The sequence below is a fragment of the Pezoporus flaviventris genome, unplaced genomic scaffold (assembly GCF_033815535.1).
Source record: "Pezoporus flaviventris isolate CSIRO_AGI_PZ_B2104156 unplaced genomic scaffold, CSIRO_AGI_Pfla_v1 ptg000031l, whole genome shotgun sequence".
NCBI classification, from domain to species: Eukaryota; Metazoa; Chordata; class Aves; order Psittaciformes; family Psittacidae; genus Pezoporus; species Pezoporus flaviventris.
The window spans coordinates 55,248,378-55,263,845 of record NW_026892579.1 but is presented as its reverse complement, the minus strand read 5'-3'; the positions used below and the strand labels follow the sequence as shown (position 1 = coordinate 55,263,845).

Here is a 15,468-nt window from a genome sequence, read left to right as displayed (position 1 = left end):
ACCCTGAGCATGTTTTGCTGGATAGGGGCAGAACATCGGGTTCACCGAGGAGCCAGGAAACATCTCATGCTGTTCCTGATCCATCTCACTGATATGGTCCACAGCCCTGCCATAAACATCACATCTCAGCAGAGGGGCTTTTGGGATGCTGTCGGCTGTGTCCTTCCACCAGCCCCTGCTATTTGGGATGGGTGTCTCCTCCCAGCCATTGAGGAGGTTTGCCGAGGCACCTGCCTTGGCTGAGCCCAGGGATGGTGTCATCTGAGGGTTGGATGAAGTGACTCTTCTGAGTTGAACACATGCACCACAGCTCTGGACGCTACCAGGGGAGCTGCTCCTACCAAACCAAGCTTGCACCAGGTCCAACACCAGTGTCTCCTGCTAGGGAGCCAGCCCAACCTCCCTGCTCCAGGTGAGCTAGTGGAGGGATGCAACCAGGGAAACCCAAGGTCCTGGCTAGGGAGACCCAGGGCTCAGCATTTTTCATCCACCACTTGGTTCAATGTGGTAATCCTTCAGTGTCACCTTCCTGGCTCCATGTGTTCAGTGACCCCTGCCACCAGCATTGTGGCGTATAAGAGGTCTCTGGGCCTTCCTGCTCTCCCTGCCCCAGGAAATGACTTGGCTTTGGAACCATTGTCCCTCTTTGAAACCTGGAGCATCCCAGAGCAGGGGATCCTTCCCTGGATGTCTATGATGGCTAAAGAAAGCAATAGCTAAATAGGGCATGGAGCCCCTCAACAGGCATAATCCTCTCTGTAGAACCATCCATCTCAGCCTCCAGAGCTGCCCACATTCCCTGGGGAACAGGCAGGTGACTGTTGATCCAAAACCAGCTCCCTATATCCAGCATCAGCTGGTTGCTCATCCTGTCCAGCTCCGTATCTCCAGCTCAAGCCAGTTGGTTATCCCTGAGTCTTCATTCCTCCCCCTGCAAGCCTGCCTTCAGCCCAGCTCTTTGCTGGATGCTCATCAGAGCCTGTGCGTGCTGGAAGACAACTGCTTCCTCGAGGAGGGGAGGAGATGTGCAATCAAGGCACAGATCCAGGTGGGACTGGGATGTTCCCATTAATCAACAGGGTGAGGGCTGCTAATAAAGCCACAGAGCTCAGCCACAAGTCCTGGCCACAGCCCTTCCACTTAGCCCACAACAAGCATCACTTAGCAGGCTAATAAAAACTAATAAGCCCCAGAAGTCTCCTCCCAAACCAGTGCCAGTTGCCTGTGACATCCCCAGCCCAGGGCTGTTTTGATGCTCATGAGCTTGGGGCTGTGCTTGGTTCCTGGCCCCAGCAGGATGGAATAACCCTTGGGAGATGCCCGGGGACCAGAGTGGATTGTCCACCTCATGCTGCAGAAGGTTGCCCAGGATCAGGCTCTCCCAGGCTGCAGCTCCAGAGCAGGATGTGAGCATCCCATCCTGCAGCAGCCCCCTGCCTGTGAAGTGGCCTGGCCCTGTCCACCCCAGAGCAACTCCCTGGCCCATTCCCTCTCCAACAATCCCCAACAGCATCATCTTGTGTGTGTTCATTTGTTTTGCTGCAGCAATTACTTCCAAACCTCTCGACCTCCTCCCTGCCCAGCCTCCAAAACCAGCAAAACAAGAAAGGAAGAGCTAAAGAGGAGAAATAACTCCCAGTGGCCGAGAAAACAAGGGCCTGATTCTCTGCAGCTGGGCTGAGATATCATCTCCTCCCTGGTAATGGAGACCATCTGCCCCTGATTCCCTGGGCTCTCCACCGCCCTCTCCCACTGCCCCTGCCCTGCTCCTCTCCCTTTGGTTTGGCAATATGGATACAAACATCAGGTTTCCAAGGGGTAGATGTGGGGTACGACAGGAAATTAAACAGCAATCATCCATACTGCAGCTGCATACCAGCTGCACTTGCTCACCAAGCAGTGGCTGGACGGGGCTGGGGTCCTTGGTCCTTGCTGGGGTGCTGGTGAATCATGCATCCCACCTTGGTGCTTCCTGCTCCCCAGCTGCCTCTCCTGCTGCATCCTTACTCTGCTTGGCACCATCTGGGGGACTCTGTGGCTGGTGGCAGGGACCTAGAGCCCCTGCATGGATGCCTGATGTGGGAAGGATGCTTTTGGGTGGCGGGAGGGATGTCCAAAGCTTGGAGGAAACCATCAGTAACCCCAGAGGTCTCAGGTATGAGCTCCCTGCAGGGCATAGTCACAGCACAGCAGAGGATGGGCAGGATCCAGCCCCAGGCTCATTCCCATGCATTTCTTGGCTTGCCAACCCAGAAGACCAATGCTGGCGATTGGTGTGCAAGTGCAGGTCTTGGCCCCAGAGGGAATCCCAAAGCAATAGCACAGCTGTGGTTGGTGCCACACGGCCTCACAGTGTGGCCCAGGTGCCTTCATCCAAATGGGTGTTTCCATCTTGAAGCCCTGGAAAACCACTTCCTGGGGCCAATCCTGGCATGGGGAAGTGGTGGAAGAGATACGTCCTTATGGATCTCTGCTCCTCTTGCTGCCAGCTCTAGGCTCTCCCTAGGATAGTGAGGATGCTCTTTGCCTCTATGGGTGAGTGAGCTTAAACCCAGCCTTGATCCTGTTTGTGCCTGCGAGTGAAAACTCCCAGCCAGCTTTGGACATCCTCAATCCAACCCCATCAGCCTGGCTGGAGTCCCAGCATGCCCATTGCAGCCAAGGTGCTTCCCCCTTACCTTCCTTGAGCATCCTCACTGTGACATCCCTCCCACCTTCTGCTGGCTCTGGCTCCTCTTTGCCCAGGCAGGAAAAACCCAAGCACAGGGCTCAGCAGCCTCATCCTGGCAGTGACCACTGCCTTCCTGCCTGCTTTGCAGCAGGTATCTCCCTGATAGACTCCAAACCCCACAAACTCCCCCAAAACCATTCCTGGAGCTCCAAGGAGATGGCCATGAGCAAGAGCTTACCCATGCTGCTGCCTCGGTCCCCCTTTTCTCCCTTTGGGCCTCGGTCACCTAGGAAAAGAAAGAGTATGAGGCATAAATCTTGCTAGAATCAGACTTTAAGTGGATGCCCTGCTCTTAGGTAATGCTGTAGCTCTTGAGGGGCTTTATCAGTTTTGGGAAATTTAGCCATGAAGCAGCAAAATGAGTTGTCAGCCCCTCTCCTGACCCCTTGGATGTGCTGCATGTCAATGGGACCCATCTTCCCACAGCCCCATCTTCTGGGATCTTTCTTCTTAAAGTAAAACCCAACCAATCCCTGGGAAGACATGGCTTCATGCAGGGTTCATCCCCTATGGGCTCGGTGTCTCTGTATTTCATGCCCAATATAGCTCTTTCCCTCTGCATCCGTGGGGGACCCCTGCCCTGGGTACCCTGTTTGGCTATATGAAGCTGTGCAATACACCCACCCCCTGCTTTGTGCACAGGGTAAGAATGGGAGGATGTCCCCGTCCCCCCAACTCCCCTTGTGGTTCATGTCCTGTAGGAGGACAGAGGGCTGGTGTTCCCATCCCACCCACTCTGCTACCCCTTCACCCAAACAGCCAAGCTCTGGCTGCAGAGCGACAGCAGAGCAGGACTAAAGGAAAGCAAACACTGAATTTGGGCTCTGAAAATCCCTGTCTGGGGCGAAAAAAGCTTCATTTTGCAGGGCTCATTAACAAGGACGTGGCTTCCCACAGCCTCAATGGAGCATTGACCCTTCCTGCACCCAGCTGGTACCTCCTTGCAAGCAGATTTGCTGAACCCAAACCCTGTATCCATGGAGAAGCAGTGATGCTGGAGGGCTCAGACCAGCTGGATAAACAGGCTGCCTTCAACAACACGCCTATTTCCATATGAAAATAATGAGCTCAGTAATTATCTGTGTCATGGCTTGGCTTTCCGAGCATGGGCTGCCTCTGTCTGCATCCCACCACCTCCCTTAAACCCTCCCTGTGCTCCAGCTTTGCTCTTGTCAGGCAGCAGCTGTGTTATCCCATGGTATGCACCACTGAAAACACTGTCCTGAATGGGGCTGTGCGCTTGGCTTTGCTGGTCCTGGCTTTGCCCTCAAGCTGCAGAGGGATCAGGGAATAACTCATTTCATCAAGGGAATAACTTGATGAAATATAACAAGGGAAAGTGTAGAGTCCTGATTCGGGGCAGGAACAACCCCAGGTTCCAGTATAGATTGGGGAACGACCTGTTAGAGAGCAGTGTAGGGGAGAGGGACCTGGGGGTCCTAGTGGACGACAGGATGACCATGAGCCAACACTGTGCCCTTCTGGCTAAGAAGGCCAATGGCATCCTGGGGTGTATTAGAAGGGGGTGGTTAGTAGGTCGAGAGAGGTCCTCCTTCCCCTCTACTCTGCCCTGGTGAGACCCCATCTGGAATATTGTGTCCAGTTCTGGGCCCCTCAGTTCAAGAAGGACAGGGAATTGCTTGAAAGAGTCCAGCACAGAGCCACAAAGATGATTAAGGGAGTGGAGCATCTCCCTTATGAGGAGAGGCTGAGGGAGCTGGGACTCTATAGTTTAGAGAAGAGGAGACTGAGGGGTGACCTTATTAGTGTCTATAAATATATAAAGGGGGAGTGTCACGAGGACGGAGCCAGGCTCTACTCAGTGGCAAACAATGATAGACAAGGGGTAATGGGTACAAACTGGAACACAAGAGGTTCCACTTAAACTTGAGAAGAAACTTCTTCTCAGTGAGGGTGACGGAACACTGGAACAGGCTGCCCAGGGAGGTTGTGGAGTCTCCTTCCCTGGAGACATTCAAAACCCGCCTGGACACATTCCTGTGTAACATTATCTAGGTGTTCCTGCTCCGGCAGGGGGATTGGACTAGCTGAACTTTTGAGGTCCCTTCCAATCTCTAGCATCCTGTGATACTCTGTGATACTGTAATGCTCCATGCTGCTCCAGGCAGTGATGCTCTGAGTGAGCCCCAGCCCTGAAACACGGCCCCACTTCAAAATAGCCTTTCCTTTTGTCTCTGTAAGAATAACAAACAGCGCACACACACACTCAGAAATGTCTTATAAAATAAAATATTAAGAAGGAAAGAAAAAAAAAAAGGCATGCAGGAAATTCTTGCCCTTTAACTTGGAGGCTCTGGGAAAGCGAGATTGCTCCCCTGGGCAGCCGCAGCTGTGTCGGATGGAGGAAAGCTGCCTGCAGCCTGCCCCGCTGATGGGAACCAGATGACAGCAGCCCCCCGAGCAGCGGGACAGCGGCCAGAGATGCTGCTCGCCAGCACGTGATGGGAGCAGCCCATGCTCTCCAGCACCTTCCTTCCCCAGCCTCGAGAAAAAGGGGGCTGGAAAGCAACAGTTATTATGTGTTTGTTCCCAAAAATCTGGCTTTTCCAGAGCAGGAGTGCTTTCCCTGCAGGGTCCAGGCTGCATCCTATAGGAATGATGGAGGGAGGTGAAGGTGGAAGGGTGGAGCTTGAGGGAAAGGCACTGGGTAGAAACACTGTGGGCTGAGACTCCTGGAGTGAATAACTCAACTGCTGTATTGTTGCTTATCTCAGGGACGTGACAGCAACAAGTTGCCGGGGAAGGAAATACTCTGAGAGATAGGATGGGAGACCTCAGTGGTCAGAAGTGGTTAGAGACCTTTAAGAAAAAGACCAAGGCCAAAAAATATTGGCACAAATGGAACCTACTGCACTGCAGCAAGAGGAACAGGCTGCCCATAGTGGTGGGGGATGCTTCATCCCTGGAAACATTAAAGGTTGGGTTGGACAGGACTTTGAGCAACCTGGTCTAGTAGAAGGTGTCTCTGCTCGTGGCCGAGGATTGGATTAGATAGTCTTCAAGGTCTCTTCCAACCCAAACCACTCTATGATCCAATGAAGAGGCGCAGGGGGCCAAAGGCAGCAGGACCAGTGCTGAGACCACTCCAGCAGCCAGGAATGCCATAGGGGAAGCCAGAGGCTCCTGGCATAGACAGAGTGAGATGCCCCGCAGCACATCTTCAAGGCCAGGTGCTGCTCACCAGCAAGCCCTGATGCAGGGTCAACAAAGTGCATGCGGGTCTCCAAAAAGCAGTAGGTGGGGTCAGCTTAGGGTTAGGGTTAGCTGTGGAAAATGGTTCCAGGGACTCTTGAGGAGCAGAACTGGGTTATGAATGGAGAAGGAGTCAGTGCAATGGGAGCTGCTGGAGCGGACAGAGAGAGCATATGCAATGCTGAGATCATTTATATCCTGACAAAGTGCGAGCTGCCAGAGCCCCATCTTCACAGGTAGGAACATGTTCTGCAACATGGCCAATTCCTCCTCCTTGCCTGTACATGGTGTTTAGGAAGGGGATTTCTTGTATTGCCCTGACTTTATCTATAAATTAGCAATCCCTACCTTGCCTACCTTGGCTCATTTACTATTGTTTCCTCCCTAACGCGTTTTCCATGGAAGAGTGAAGAAGACTGATGTCTACTCACTTTCCAGGATAATTTTCCCCAGTTGGAAATGAGGAAAATAATACTCCACTGGGGTAGTTTTGAGGGAAAATGCATCAAGGACAGGAAAATACCAACAGCAAGGGAAAATCCTGGGACTCTGTGGAGAGGAAAAGCTGTCCCTTGATCCAGGGTTTTTGCTGAGGAGGCTCATTTTCCCCAGATGCTCCATGCCCCACAACAGGCTGCATTTCCTGGGGAAGCAATAGTTCTCCTGTGCTCAGAAGAAAGTCATTATAGAAGTGTAAGACTAGTGCTGCAGAAAAACAGGCCTTTACTTAAATCCTGGGTTTGGACCATTGCCTGGCTGTGTCTGTTTCCTATAAATTTTAGAGAATCCCATAAACCCTAGAAATTCAGCACTTGCTGCCAGCGCAGTTTGATATTTATTGGAAATGGGGTTGGATGAAACCCCTTATCTGAGCACCCCTGACCTCTGGGAAGTGGGATGAGGGGGTCCCTTCATAGGGGCCACATCTAAGACCTGGAGGTCACATCCAGCCATGCAGCAAGGGGAGGTGGAGGGAGGGACCCTCTGCTGGTGATGGGCTGTGGTGGGAACTGGAGTTGGTCCACACTCCAAAGAGGAATGCCTGATGGCTTTGCCACATTGCAGGCATACCCAAACCAAGGCCTCCAAGAAATGCACAATGAGCTGGGTGCATCAAGGCCTTGAGACAACTTAACATTCTTCAAGACAGGAGTCCTTCTCAGATGGAAGGATTACTCTATACCAGTGACAGGATGATAGCCAGAAGCAATGCACCACATGGCAAAGACCCATCGACTCCCAAGACCAAGAGCAGAAGTGCTTCATTTCCTTGGGCAAGAGGGGATTGAGATCATAGAATCATAGAATGGTTTGGGTTGAAAATTACCTTAGGATCTCGTAGTTCCACCCCCCTGCCACAGGCAGGGACACCTCATACTAGATCAGGTTGCTCCAAGCCCCGTCCAACCTGGCCTTCAGATACTGGAAGGCTGCTCTGAGGTCTCCACGCAGCCTTCTCTTCTCCAGGCTGAACAGCCCCAACTTTCTCAGCCTGTCTTCATACGGGAGGTGCTGCAGTCCCCTGATCATCCTTGTGGCCTCCTCTGGACTTGTTCCAACAGTTCCATGTCCTTTTTATTGAGGACACCAGAAGTGCACACACTGGGGAAGGGTCACCAAGCTTGTAGGGGCTGATGCTTTTACTGCTGCATCATAGCCACGGCTGTCCCCTGAAGGCAGGGGCTGTGCTGGGATGGTCTCCACCACCCCCTGGCCTGGTAAGCACTGGAAAAAGGCTTCATTCTCATTGCTGTGTCTCCAGAGAGCTCCCTGCTGGAGCTGTGATGCCACCATGGGGTCTGCTAAAACATCTCAGCACTGACCCAGCACATCAACTATTAACATCTCTCATGCGGGGGAAACAGGATGCAGGAGCTCAATAAGCTCCTCCCTCCAGAAGGGGCACATCCCCCAGGGATGCAATTTGCAGAACAAGTCTGGCATCAGGGCTTGGTCCTTCACTGAAGCCCAGTTCAATGGGCCCAGGCTCCTTGGGATACTTTGCTTGTCTAATGAATGCTTGGCACTGCTGGTGAGAAAAGCCCACTTTCCTCTGCTCCAGGGAAGGGAAGGAAACTGTGGTCCCGAAGCACGTTGTGGTTTTGGTTGGCAAACCTCAGCCTTTGATGTGCTGCCAGGAACATCTCAGTGCCGATGTCTGCCTTGCGTTAGCACTGGTCCCTGCAGTACTCACGCCTTTGCAAGGCTTGTGCCTGGATGTATCCAGGGTTAGTTTGAGCTCCTGGAGCACCAGAGCAGGCGTTTTCACTTCGGATAAAGTCCTGCACCCCCACAACACCATATTGCAATCCTGCAGGCAAAGTTACCTCCAAAACCCAAGAGACAGCGCTGGAAAACAAGCACTCAATCATGGTTTCTTTATTTTTGCTCTGTTCCCACTGGCAGTCTCTGCCTTGGTGGAAGGATTGAGATTTGTCCCAGCCACCAGCCCAGAAACCCTGCACTTCCAGTTAGATGGGATGGTGTGACAGAAATGACACCCAATGGCATTTGTCAAGAGTACCTGGTGCTGCACAATTATCACCTAAGCAGCCACAGGGCTTGCAGAGCCATCTCCAGCAGCTAACAGGCTCCAGGAGGTCAGCTTGTGCCCACACTGGGGTGCCTGGGAGGGCAGTGGGATGAAAAGAGCCATCCTGTCAGTAGAGCGGGTGATAACAGCAGTGACGGCTCAAGGCAAAGAGGACCAGATGGGTGCCAATCCTGCAGGAGACTGCAGCTCTGAGAGCTCCACTTTGCTCTCTGGCTACAGAAGGAGGCCACTGGGAGCATCTTATCTCCTGCATCTCCTTTCTATCTGGACCAGGGCTGCACTGGAAGGCACTGGCAGTAGGAAGTGGATGTCATGTTCCTAGGAAAGGTCTTTCTCCTAAAGACACCACAAAGTGGAGAAGGGATGGAAGAAATGCTCTTGCCCCTAGACTACAGGGGGTTTTCTGGTGGCATGCAAGGTATAGGAAGGAGACAGCCACCACTGTGAAGCATGTGAAGGATGCACCACCAGACAGGACACAGGGATCCCTCCCTAACCCCTGACTCTGGCAATGACCAGGGTCAGAATGTACAGGAAAACTGGACACCAGCTCTTGCCAGGACATTTTCCTTCAGCTTTCACATGTGCAATTCACCCAAGGAACTAACTGCGTGGAGCCAAGAGCTTGCACAGGACCTTCAGCAACACCCACTCCTTGCCTGGAGTGCTGCCTGCAGGGCCCAGGGCATTTCCCAGTCCTGGATGGCCATGGCCCCAGGTCATGGTGGCCAGTGTGGATCAACATGACCCACAAGCATGAGGTGAGTGAAATACACCACTTTAGCCACTGGAGACCAGGGCAGGATGCAGGCAGGGCAGCTCTGCCCAGGGTGGTGCCCTTTCCTTGGGCTGGGTTTCCTGCCTCCCCCTGCCCACAAGGCATTCTGAGGCAGAAAGAGCATGTTTTGGGTTTATCCATCCTGTCCTAGGTTGCAGCATGGAATGTCTTTGAGAAGGTCTCGTGGGGCAGATCTGTCCTGCTAAAAAGGTGCGTGGCCATTTCTTACACCCACAGCTCTCAGCCGGGGTGTGGTGAGATGCTGCAAAACCACAGCGAGCCAGAAAAGGTCACCAGAAAACAAACACAAGGCTGTTCCTAAAGCTATTCTGGAGCCAAGCGTGGGACAGCAGTCCGGCAGGTCCTCACGGGGCTCTGGTGAGGGCTCAGTGCAGGCAACATTGCTATGCCAAGCCCCACAGCTGTTTTGACCCTCTCCCTCCAATGGTCTCCAGAGCCAGTCTGCTCCCCAATAAACCCAACCAGACCCCACGAGCCAGCCACAAGCATGCACAGAGGCTGGTCCTTACCTTTGAATCCCCGCATCCCCACTGGACCTGGAGGGCCAAGGTCTCCTTGGTCCCCTTTCAAGCCACGTGGTCCTGGTGGTCCTCTCTCCCCTGGCAGCCCTGGAGATGAGGACAAAGATGCAAAATGACCCTGTTGCAGCAGAGACCTGCACAAAACAGATGTGCACATACTCAAACACGTCCTGCCTGCCAGCAGGCATGGCAGCCAGCCTCTGGTTCTTTTCCAGGAGTCAGGGGCCATCAGGAGACACCTGAGAGTGTTTCCTTCTGCATCTTCCCCTGGATACAGGACAGGATTAACACAGACACAGGCTGGTGCTAATGCAGCTCTGAGCATCTTAAGGCTCAGATTAAGTTAACTGGGCTCCAAAGTTGGAGACCAATGAGGAAGAGCAAGGAGCTAGGATGGAGCAGAGACCCTAAGGAGACATGATATACCCAGCATGAGCTGCAGGTCCCTCACAGCCATACACACTCATCAGGTGGGTTTGCTATTTATCAGAAAAGGGTTTGGATTGAAACCCTTATCTGAGCACCCTGGAGGTGGGAAATGGGGCTTCAATTTGGGAGCTTGGGCTCCCTTTGCAGGGGACACATCCAAGCCGCAGCCATGCAGGCCAGCAAGGGGAAATGGAGGGAGGGATTCCTGTGCTGGTGATGGGCTCTAGTGGGACCTGGGGGTGGTCCCAACAGGTCAGCCCAGCAGAGACTTAGCTCGAGCATGAGTTTGGGTCAGATCCAAAGCTCTTTGGGGGAGAAGCTGCTTCACCACCCAAGCTCAGCCCCCAGCCAGGCACAGTGCTGCTGGTCTCCCCTTCCCGTGTGGAGGGAGCCCTAGATCCCTTTGGCACTGCGCCTCCTGCCCCTCCTGGGCTGGGCTTTCCAAACTTAAGTCAATATTTTCCTCTGGTTTAAGAGGAGAAAAAGCTGCCAGGCAGAATTTGGGCACCAGCTCCAGCAGACACGGTCTGGGGCTTAATTCTCTCCCTGCTGCATCCAGCCAACTCCTCCTTTCCAGAGGGAATGCTGCAGGAAGTCAGGACCTGCCTTTGTACTTAGGTAGAGGCACTGGTGCAGAGGGATGCAAAAGGGGATGCACCAGGGATGCTTTACAACGCCTGGCTGTACCTGAACCTGAGCTTCCCATATTCAAAGGGCTGATGCTGTGATCACAGCAGAGGAAGGGAGACAGAGAAAGACCTAAAAATAGTGGCCCTTTGAGCAACTCTTCCCAAAGGTGAACCCTCCAGAGGTTGTTTTGTTTTTCTGCTTAAACAAGAAAAACAACCAAGAAAAGGAAAGGAGCCAGACGATGAATTTCTGATGCTTGTTACACCCAAGAAAAATAGCCATGAATCTGTCAACACAAAAAGAATATAGCTGTTGGTGAAATGAGCATTGCAGCCAGCGCTGAGGAGGGCTTGCAGAAAGCAGTCCTGTTTCCAGGCTGGCTCTGCCTAACTTGGCTGGTCCTGCTGCTCGCTGGATGCCAAAATAGGAGGTTTTAAGCCCAGCCCAGGACCAGAGGCTCAGATGCACAGGGCTGGGGTGCTGAGCCTGACTCTGACACCAACAGCCCTACGTGGGTCATGCCTTCAATCAAGGTGAAGCCAGGGCTGGACACCCTCTTGGATGGAGAAGGAGGTCCATGCTCCAGGCAGGATGGATACAGTCACCTCAATAGAAAAGAGCCTCTTGGAGACAGGAAGCCCTGACCAAAAGGGATCCTCCCTCACCTCTGTGCCATCCCTGGCTCTTGAATGCAAAGTATTTCTAGGTTTGGCTTGAAATCAGAAAGAGGCTCAAGCCTGTTTCTCAGGTTGGGGGCTGTCTTCTGCTGGTTTTGTTTTAATTGAATTACCTCAAAAACAATGGTTGGAATTAAGAAAGGGGCAGGAAATGGAATTTTTGACATTGAAAAATGTGTCCTATGAAAAGCCTCAGAGCTGCAGCCAGTGCCCGAGTCCTCCCTGTCAGGGACCCCAGTGCTGGGTCCCCATGTGCTGCCCGGTGGGTGCAAGCAGTGGGGCCAGCCCTGGTACCTTGTAAGTGCTTGGTCTGAGAGAGCACGGGGTGGTGGCCAGGTCCTGCACAAACCTGGCCTGGGTGTCTGTCAAAGGATCCAGGGGCCATCAGCCTGCAAGTGATGGACCCTTGCAGCTCTATCCCAGGGCCAGATGGGGGATGAGAGAGACTTTTGCCCCTGAAGACTGGCAGGAGATGGGGCAGCACATCAACAGGTTAATCCTGTTGCTCTTCAAGACTTGTGCGTAGCCAGCAAAGTCCCAGGGGACAGGCTGGGGAGTCACCAGGTGTCCTCTTGAACAGGTTGCCCAGAGAAGCTGTGGCTGCCCCATCCCTGGCAGTGTTCAAGGCCAGGTTGGACTGGGCTTGGAGCAACCTGGTCTAGTGGAAGGTGTCCCTGCCTGTGGCAGGGGGTGGAACTGGATGAGCTTTGAGGTCCCTTCCAACCCAAACCACTCTGTGGTTCTATGATTCTATGACTCCGTGGACTTCAGGTGAAGGTTTGCAGGGTTATGGATGTGTTGTTCCTTACCTCGCAGCCCAGGCAGGCCAGGAAGACCAGGTTCACCCTCCATCCCTTCATTGCCTTGGTCTCCTTTGGGTCCTGGTGGCCCTGCAACACAAATACACAGGTATAGGAGTGCAGCCATTGCACACCACCATGCAGCAGATGCATGAGTGTGTGCACCACCCACCGTTCACCAGCCATTATCATCTATCAGGCCCAGGGACCTTGAATAAACGCAGATCTCTCTAGACATGAGCAAAGTGACACTGAGGGGGCTTGCAGCAGCCTTTCTTCCATGTCCTATGGATTTTAAAGGCCAAGCATAACTCCATTCACCTTGCTGCTCCTATAGTTCCACCTTGAGCATAACTCAGTCTCCTGGAATTCCCTTTTGACCAAAAGTTGTGACATCTCCAAGCTGTCAAATAATGTTAAAAAACGAAAGAAAGAAGAAGAAATGCATTTTGGAAATGCCGAGATGATCCTTTAGGAGAGGATTTGCATCACTGATCTCATTAGGAAGCGGTCATCAGTGATTGCTTTGCAGTGTAAACTCTCATCAGTGAGCAGAAAGTCCAACCCAGTAACAGAGTTACGTGCTTCAGCCTGCAAGGGGCCAAGTCCACAAAGCTGAAAACAATTATGAGCTAAATCAATTGGAAGAAGGAATTTGAACAGAATAAAATAAAATGAAAGAAGACTCCTGGGATGACAGAAAATAGGGCAGAGAGAGGCCAGGAGGGCTCATTCGGCCTTTGTTCCACCAAGCCACGCTGATAATTGAAAACTGTTAAGACTGTTTTCCTAAGAAACCCCAAAAGCCATAATCTCCCACCCGCGCAGAAAGCCAGCAACCAGCCAGGGCTACAGGCAATGTGGTAAAGCAAAAGGATCAGGAGAGGAAGAGGGAGGATGTTTAAGAGTCCTAATGGATGAGTATTTAGGATCTGCAAATATTATGCAGGAATTAGTGGGTTCCTGAGCAGATGAAGCACAGCAAGCTCAGGAAACCTCCCGAGTGGAGAGGGTCAGAGCCTGGGAAAGGACTATGGGGAAATGCTGCATTAGCTTGCCCTGGGTTTTTTCTTCCCTGTGTGATTCCCTACAACATGGGGATTGATCCACAACCCTCGAGGCACCTCTCCTCTTAGATGGCAAAACAAAAGGATGCAAGGAACAATGGACACCCCAGAGAGCTGAGTACAATGAGGAGACATTTTTGGGTGGGAACAAGAGGAACCACGTGCAGAAGGGACACTGTCTGACCCTGGATGGGGGAGACAGGATGTTCCATGATAGAAAAGGTCCAGCATCAATGAAGGGCTACTCCACAGAGGACACGGGACAGGAACCAGATGAGGGATGCACTGTGATGTCGGGAATTTCCATCTGTTTCAGATCTTACTGCCTTGTTGATGTGGGATCTTAAAATCACAGAATGGTTTGGGTTGGAAGGGACCTTAAAGATGGTCCAGTTCCAACCCCCTGCCATGGGCAGGGACACCTTCCACCAGACCAGGTTGCTCCAAGCCCCATCCAACCTGGCCTTAAACACTGCCAGGGATGGGGAATGATAACGTGGCTATATTTAGGCTGCCCTGTATCACCCAACCCCTTCTGAAATGAAATAATGGAGAATGCAGAAGGGAAGAATGCAAATATGCCAATACCAATAATTTCATCCCACAGGGCATTACAAGAAGCAGAGCCCATCACAGATCCATGGCTTCATAGAGGTAATGGTGATTTTGGTGGATAGCAGAGGAAGGGTCAAGGCAAAGGGGTTTTTCTATCACCACATGCCCAGGTGTCCCAGGATGAGCAGTGAAAACTCTGCATGACCCAGATGCGATCCTGGTTTCAGGTGAAATTCTTCCCTCACATCCTGCACCCCAGCACAGCAAAGGCTGAGCTGCTGAAAACCACTTGCTTAAACAAAACAGATGCTTTCTCCCCATGAGCAAAACTAAAAGCAACCCTGGAAACATCTGCAGTGCAGCCACCGAGGAAAGGGCTCCCCTTTCATCACCCTGACTTTGCCCCAAGCATCCTCCCTAAAGGGAAGGGCTTCCACACGAATGGCACTGGAGCAAAGCTACTGCTCACACAGAATGCCTTGCTTCCCCCACTCCAGCTCCAACACGACTCGGCTGAGGTCCCCTGTGCAGGGACAGCTCTGACAATTTCCATCTGCTCTGGTTTTATAGCACACTGGGAAGTAACCCACACCAGAGCCCCACCTCGGGTCTGTTAACCCTAGGAGGGACACGGGAGCTACCTGCTCAGGGCGCCTCTCAGAGGGATCGGGGTTGGAGCTGCCCTTTCTTGTTAAAATCAGCTGCTACAGTGCAGCCTCCCCAGCCCTCTGCCACCATCATCTCCTCTTCTCTTCTCTTCTCTTCTCTTCTCTTCTCTTCTCTTCTCTTCTCTTCTCTTCTCTTCTCTTCTCTTCTCTTCTCGTCTCGTCTCGTCTCGTCTCCTCTCCTCTCCTCTCCTCTCCTCTCCTCTCCTCTCCTCTCCTCTCCTCTCCTCTCGTCTCCTCTCGTCTCGTCTCCTCTTCTCTTCTCTTCTCTTCTCTTCTCTTCTCTTCTCTTCTCTTCTCTTCTCTTCTCTTCTCTTCTCTTCTCTTCTCTTCTCTTCTTCTCTTCTCTTCTCTTCTCTTCTCCTCTTCTCTTCTCTTCTCTTTTCTCGTCTCTTCTCTTATTCTCTTTTCTCGTCTCTTCTCTTCTTCTCTTCTCTCTTCTCTTCTCTTCTCAGCTTAGTTCAGCTCAGCTCAGCTCATCCTCCTCTCTTCTACCATCTCAGAAAACCATCCCATGAGACACTGGAGAGGTCAAAGGCATGGACAGGCTAAGAAAGGAACTAAGTTTCATGGAGGATGTCCATGGGAAACTGACAACCTCAGCTGCTCTGTGAGAGCTGGAGGCTGGAAGAATGCAGCCAGGGAAGAGATATATCCCATATTCCTTTTCCCTAATGCCTGGATTAGAAATGGGGCTTGGGATGGGCAGATCAATTTAAGCCTGTTTGCTGCCTTCTAAGTTTTGGCATTCATCCTTCAGGGCTCATAGTAGTGAGCCCTGTGGTCCATCACCCACCAGAACACCACCTCTTTGCTACATCCATGCA

At 52.4% G+C, this 15,468-nt stretch overlaps 1 protein-coding gene across 2 annotated transcripts in view; it reads right to left on the bottom strand.

Moving 5' to 3' along the window:
• Positions 1–15,468, bottom strand: part of SCARA5 (scavenger receptor class A member 5) — a 35,370-nt gene that overhangs the window by 4,208 nt on the left and 15,694 nt on the right. For both annotated transcript variants that reach the window (XM_061461180.1, XM_061461181.1), the window contains exons 4-6: positions 12,364–12,444; positions 9,807–9,905; positions 2,910–2,957 (exon numbers count right to left, since the gene is read on the bottom strand). In XM_061461180.1, the coding sequence (XP_061317164.1) occupies positions 2,910–2,957; positions 9,807–9,905; positions 12,364–12,444 (228 nt within the window). The remainder of the gene's footprint in view (positions 1–2,909; positions 2,958–9,806; positions 9,906–12,363; positions 12,445–15,468) is intronic.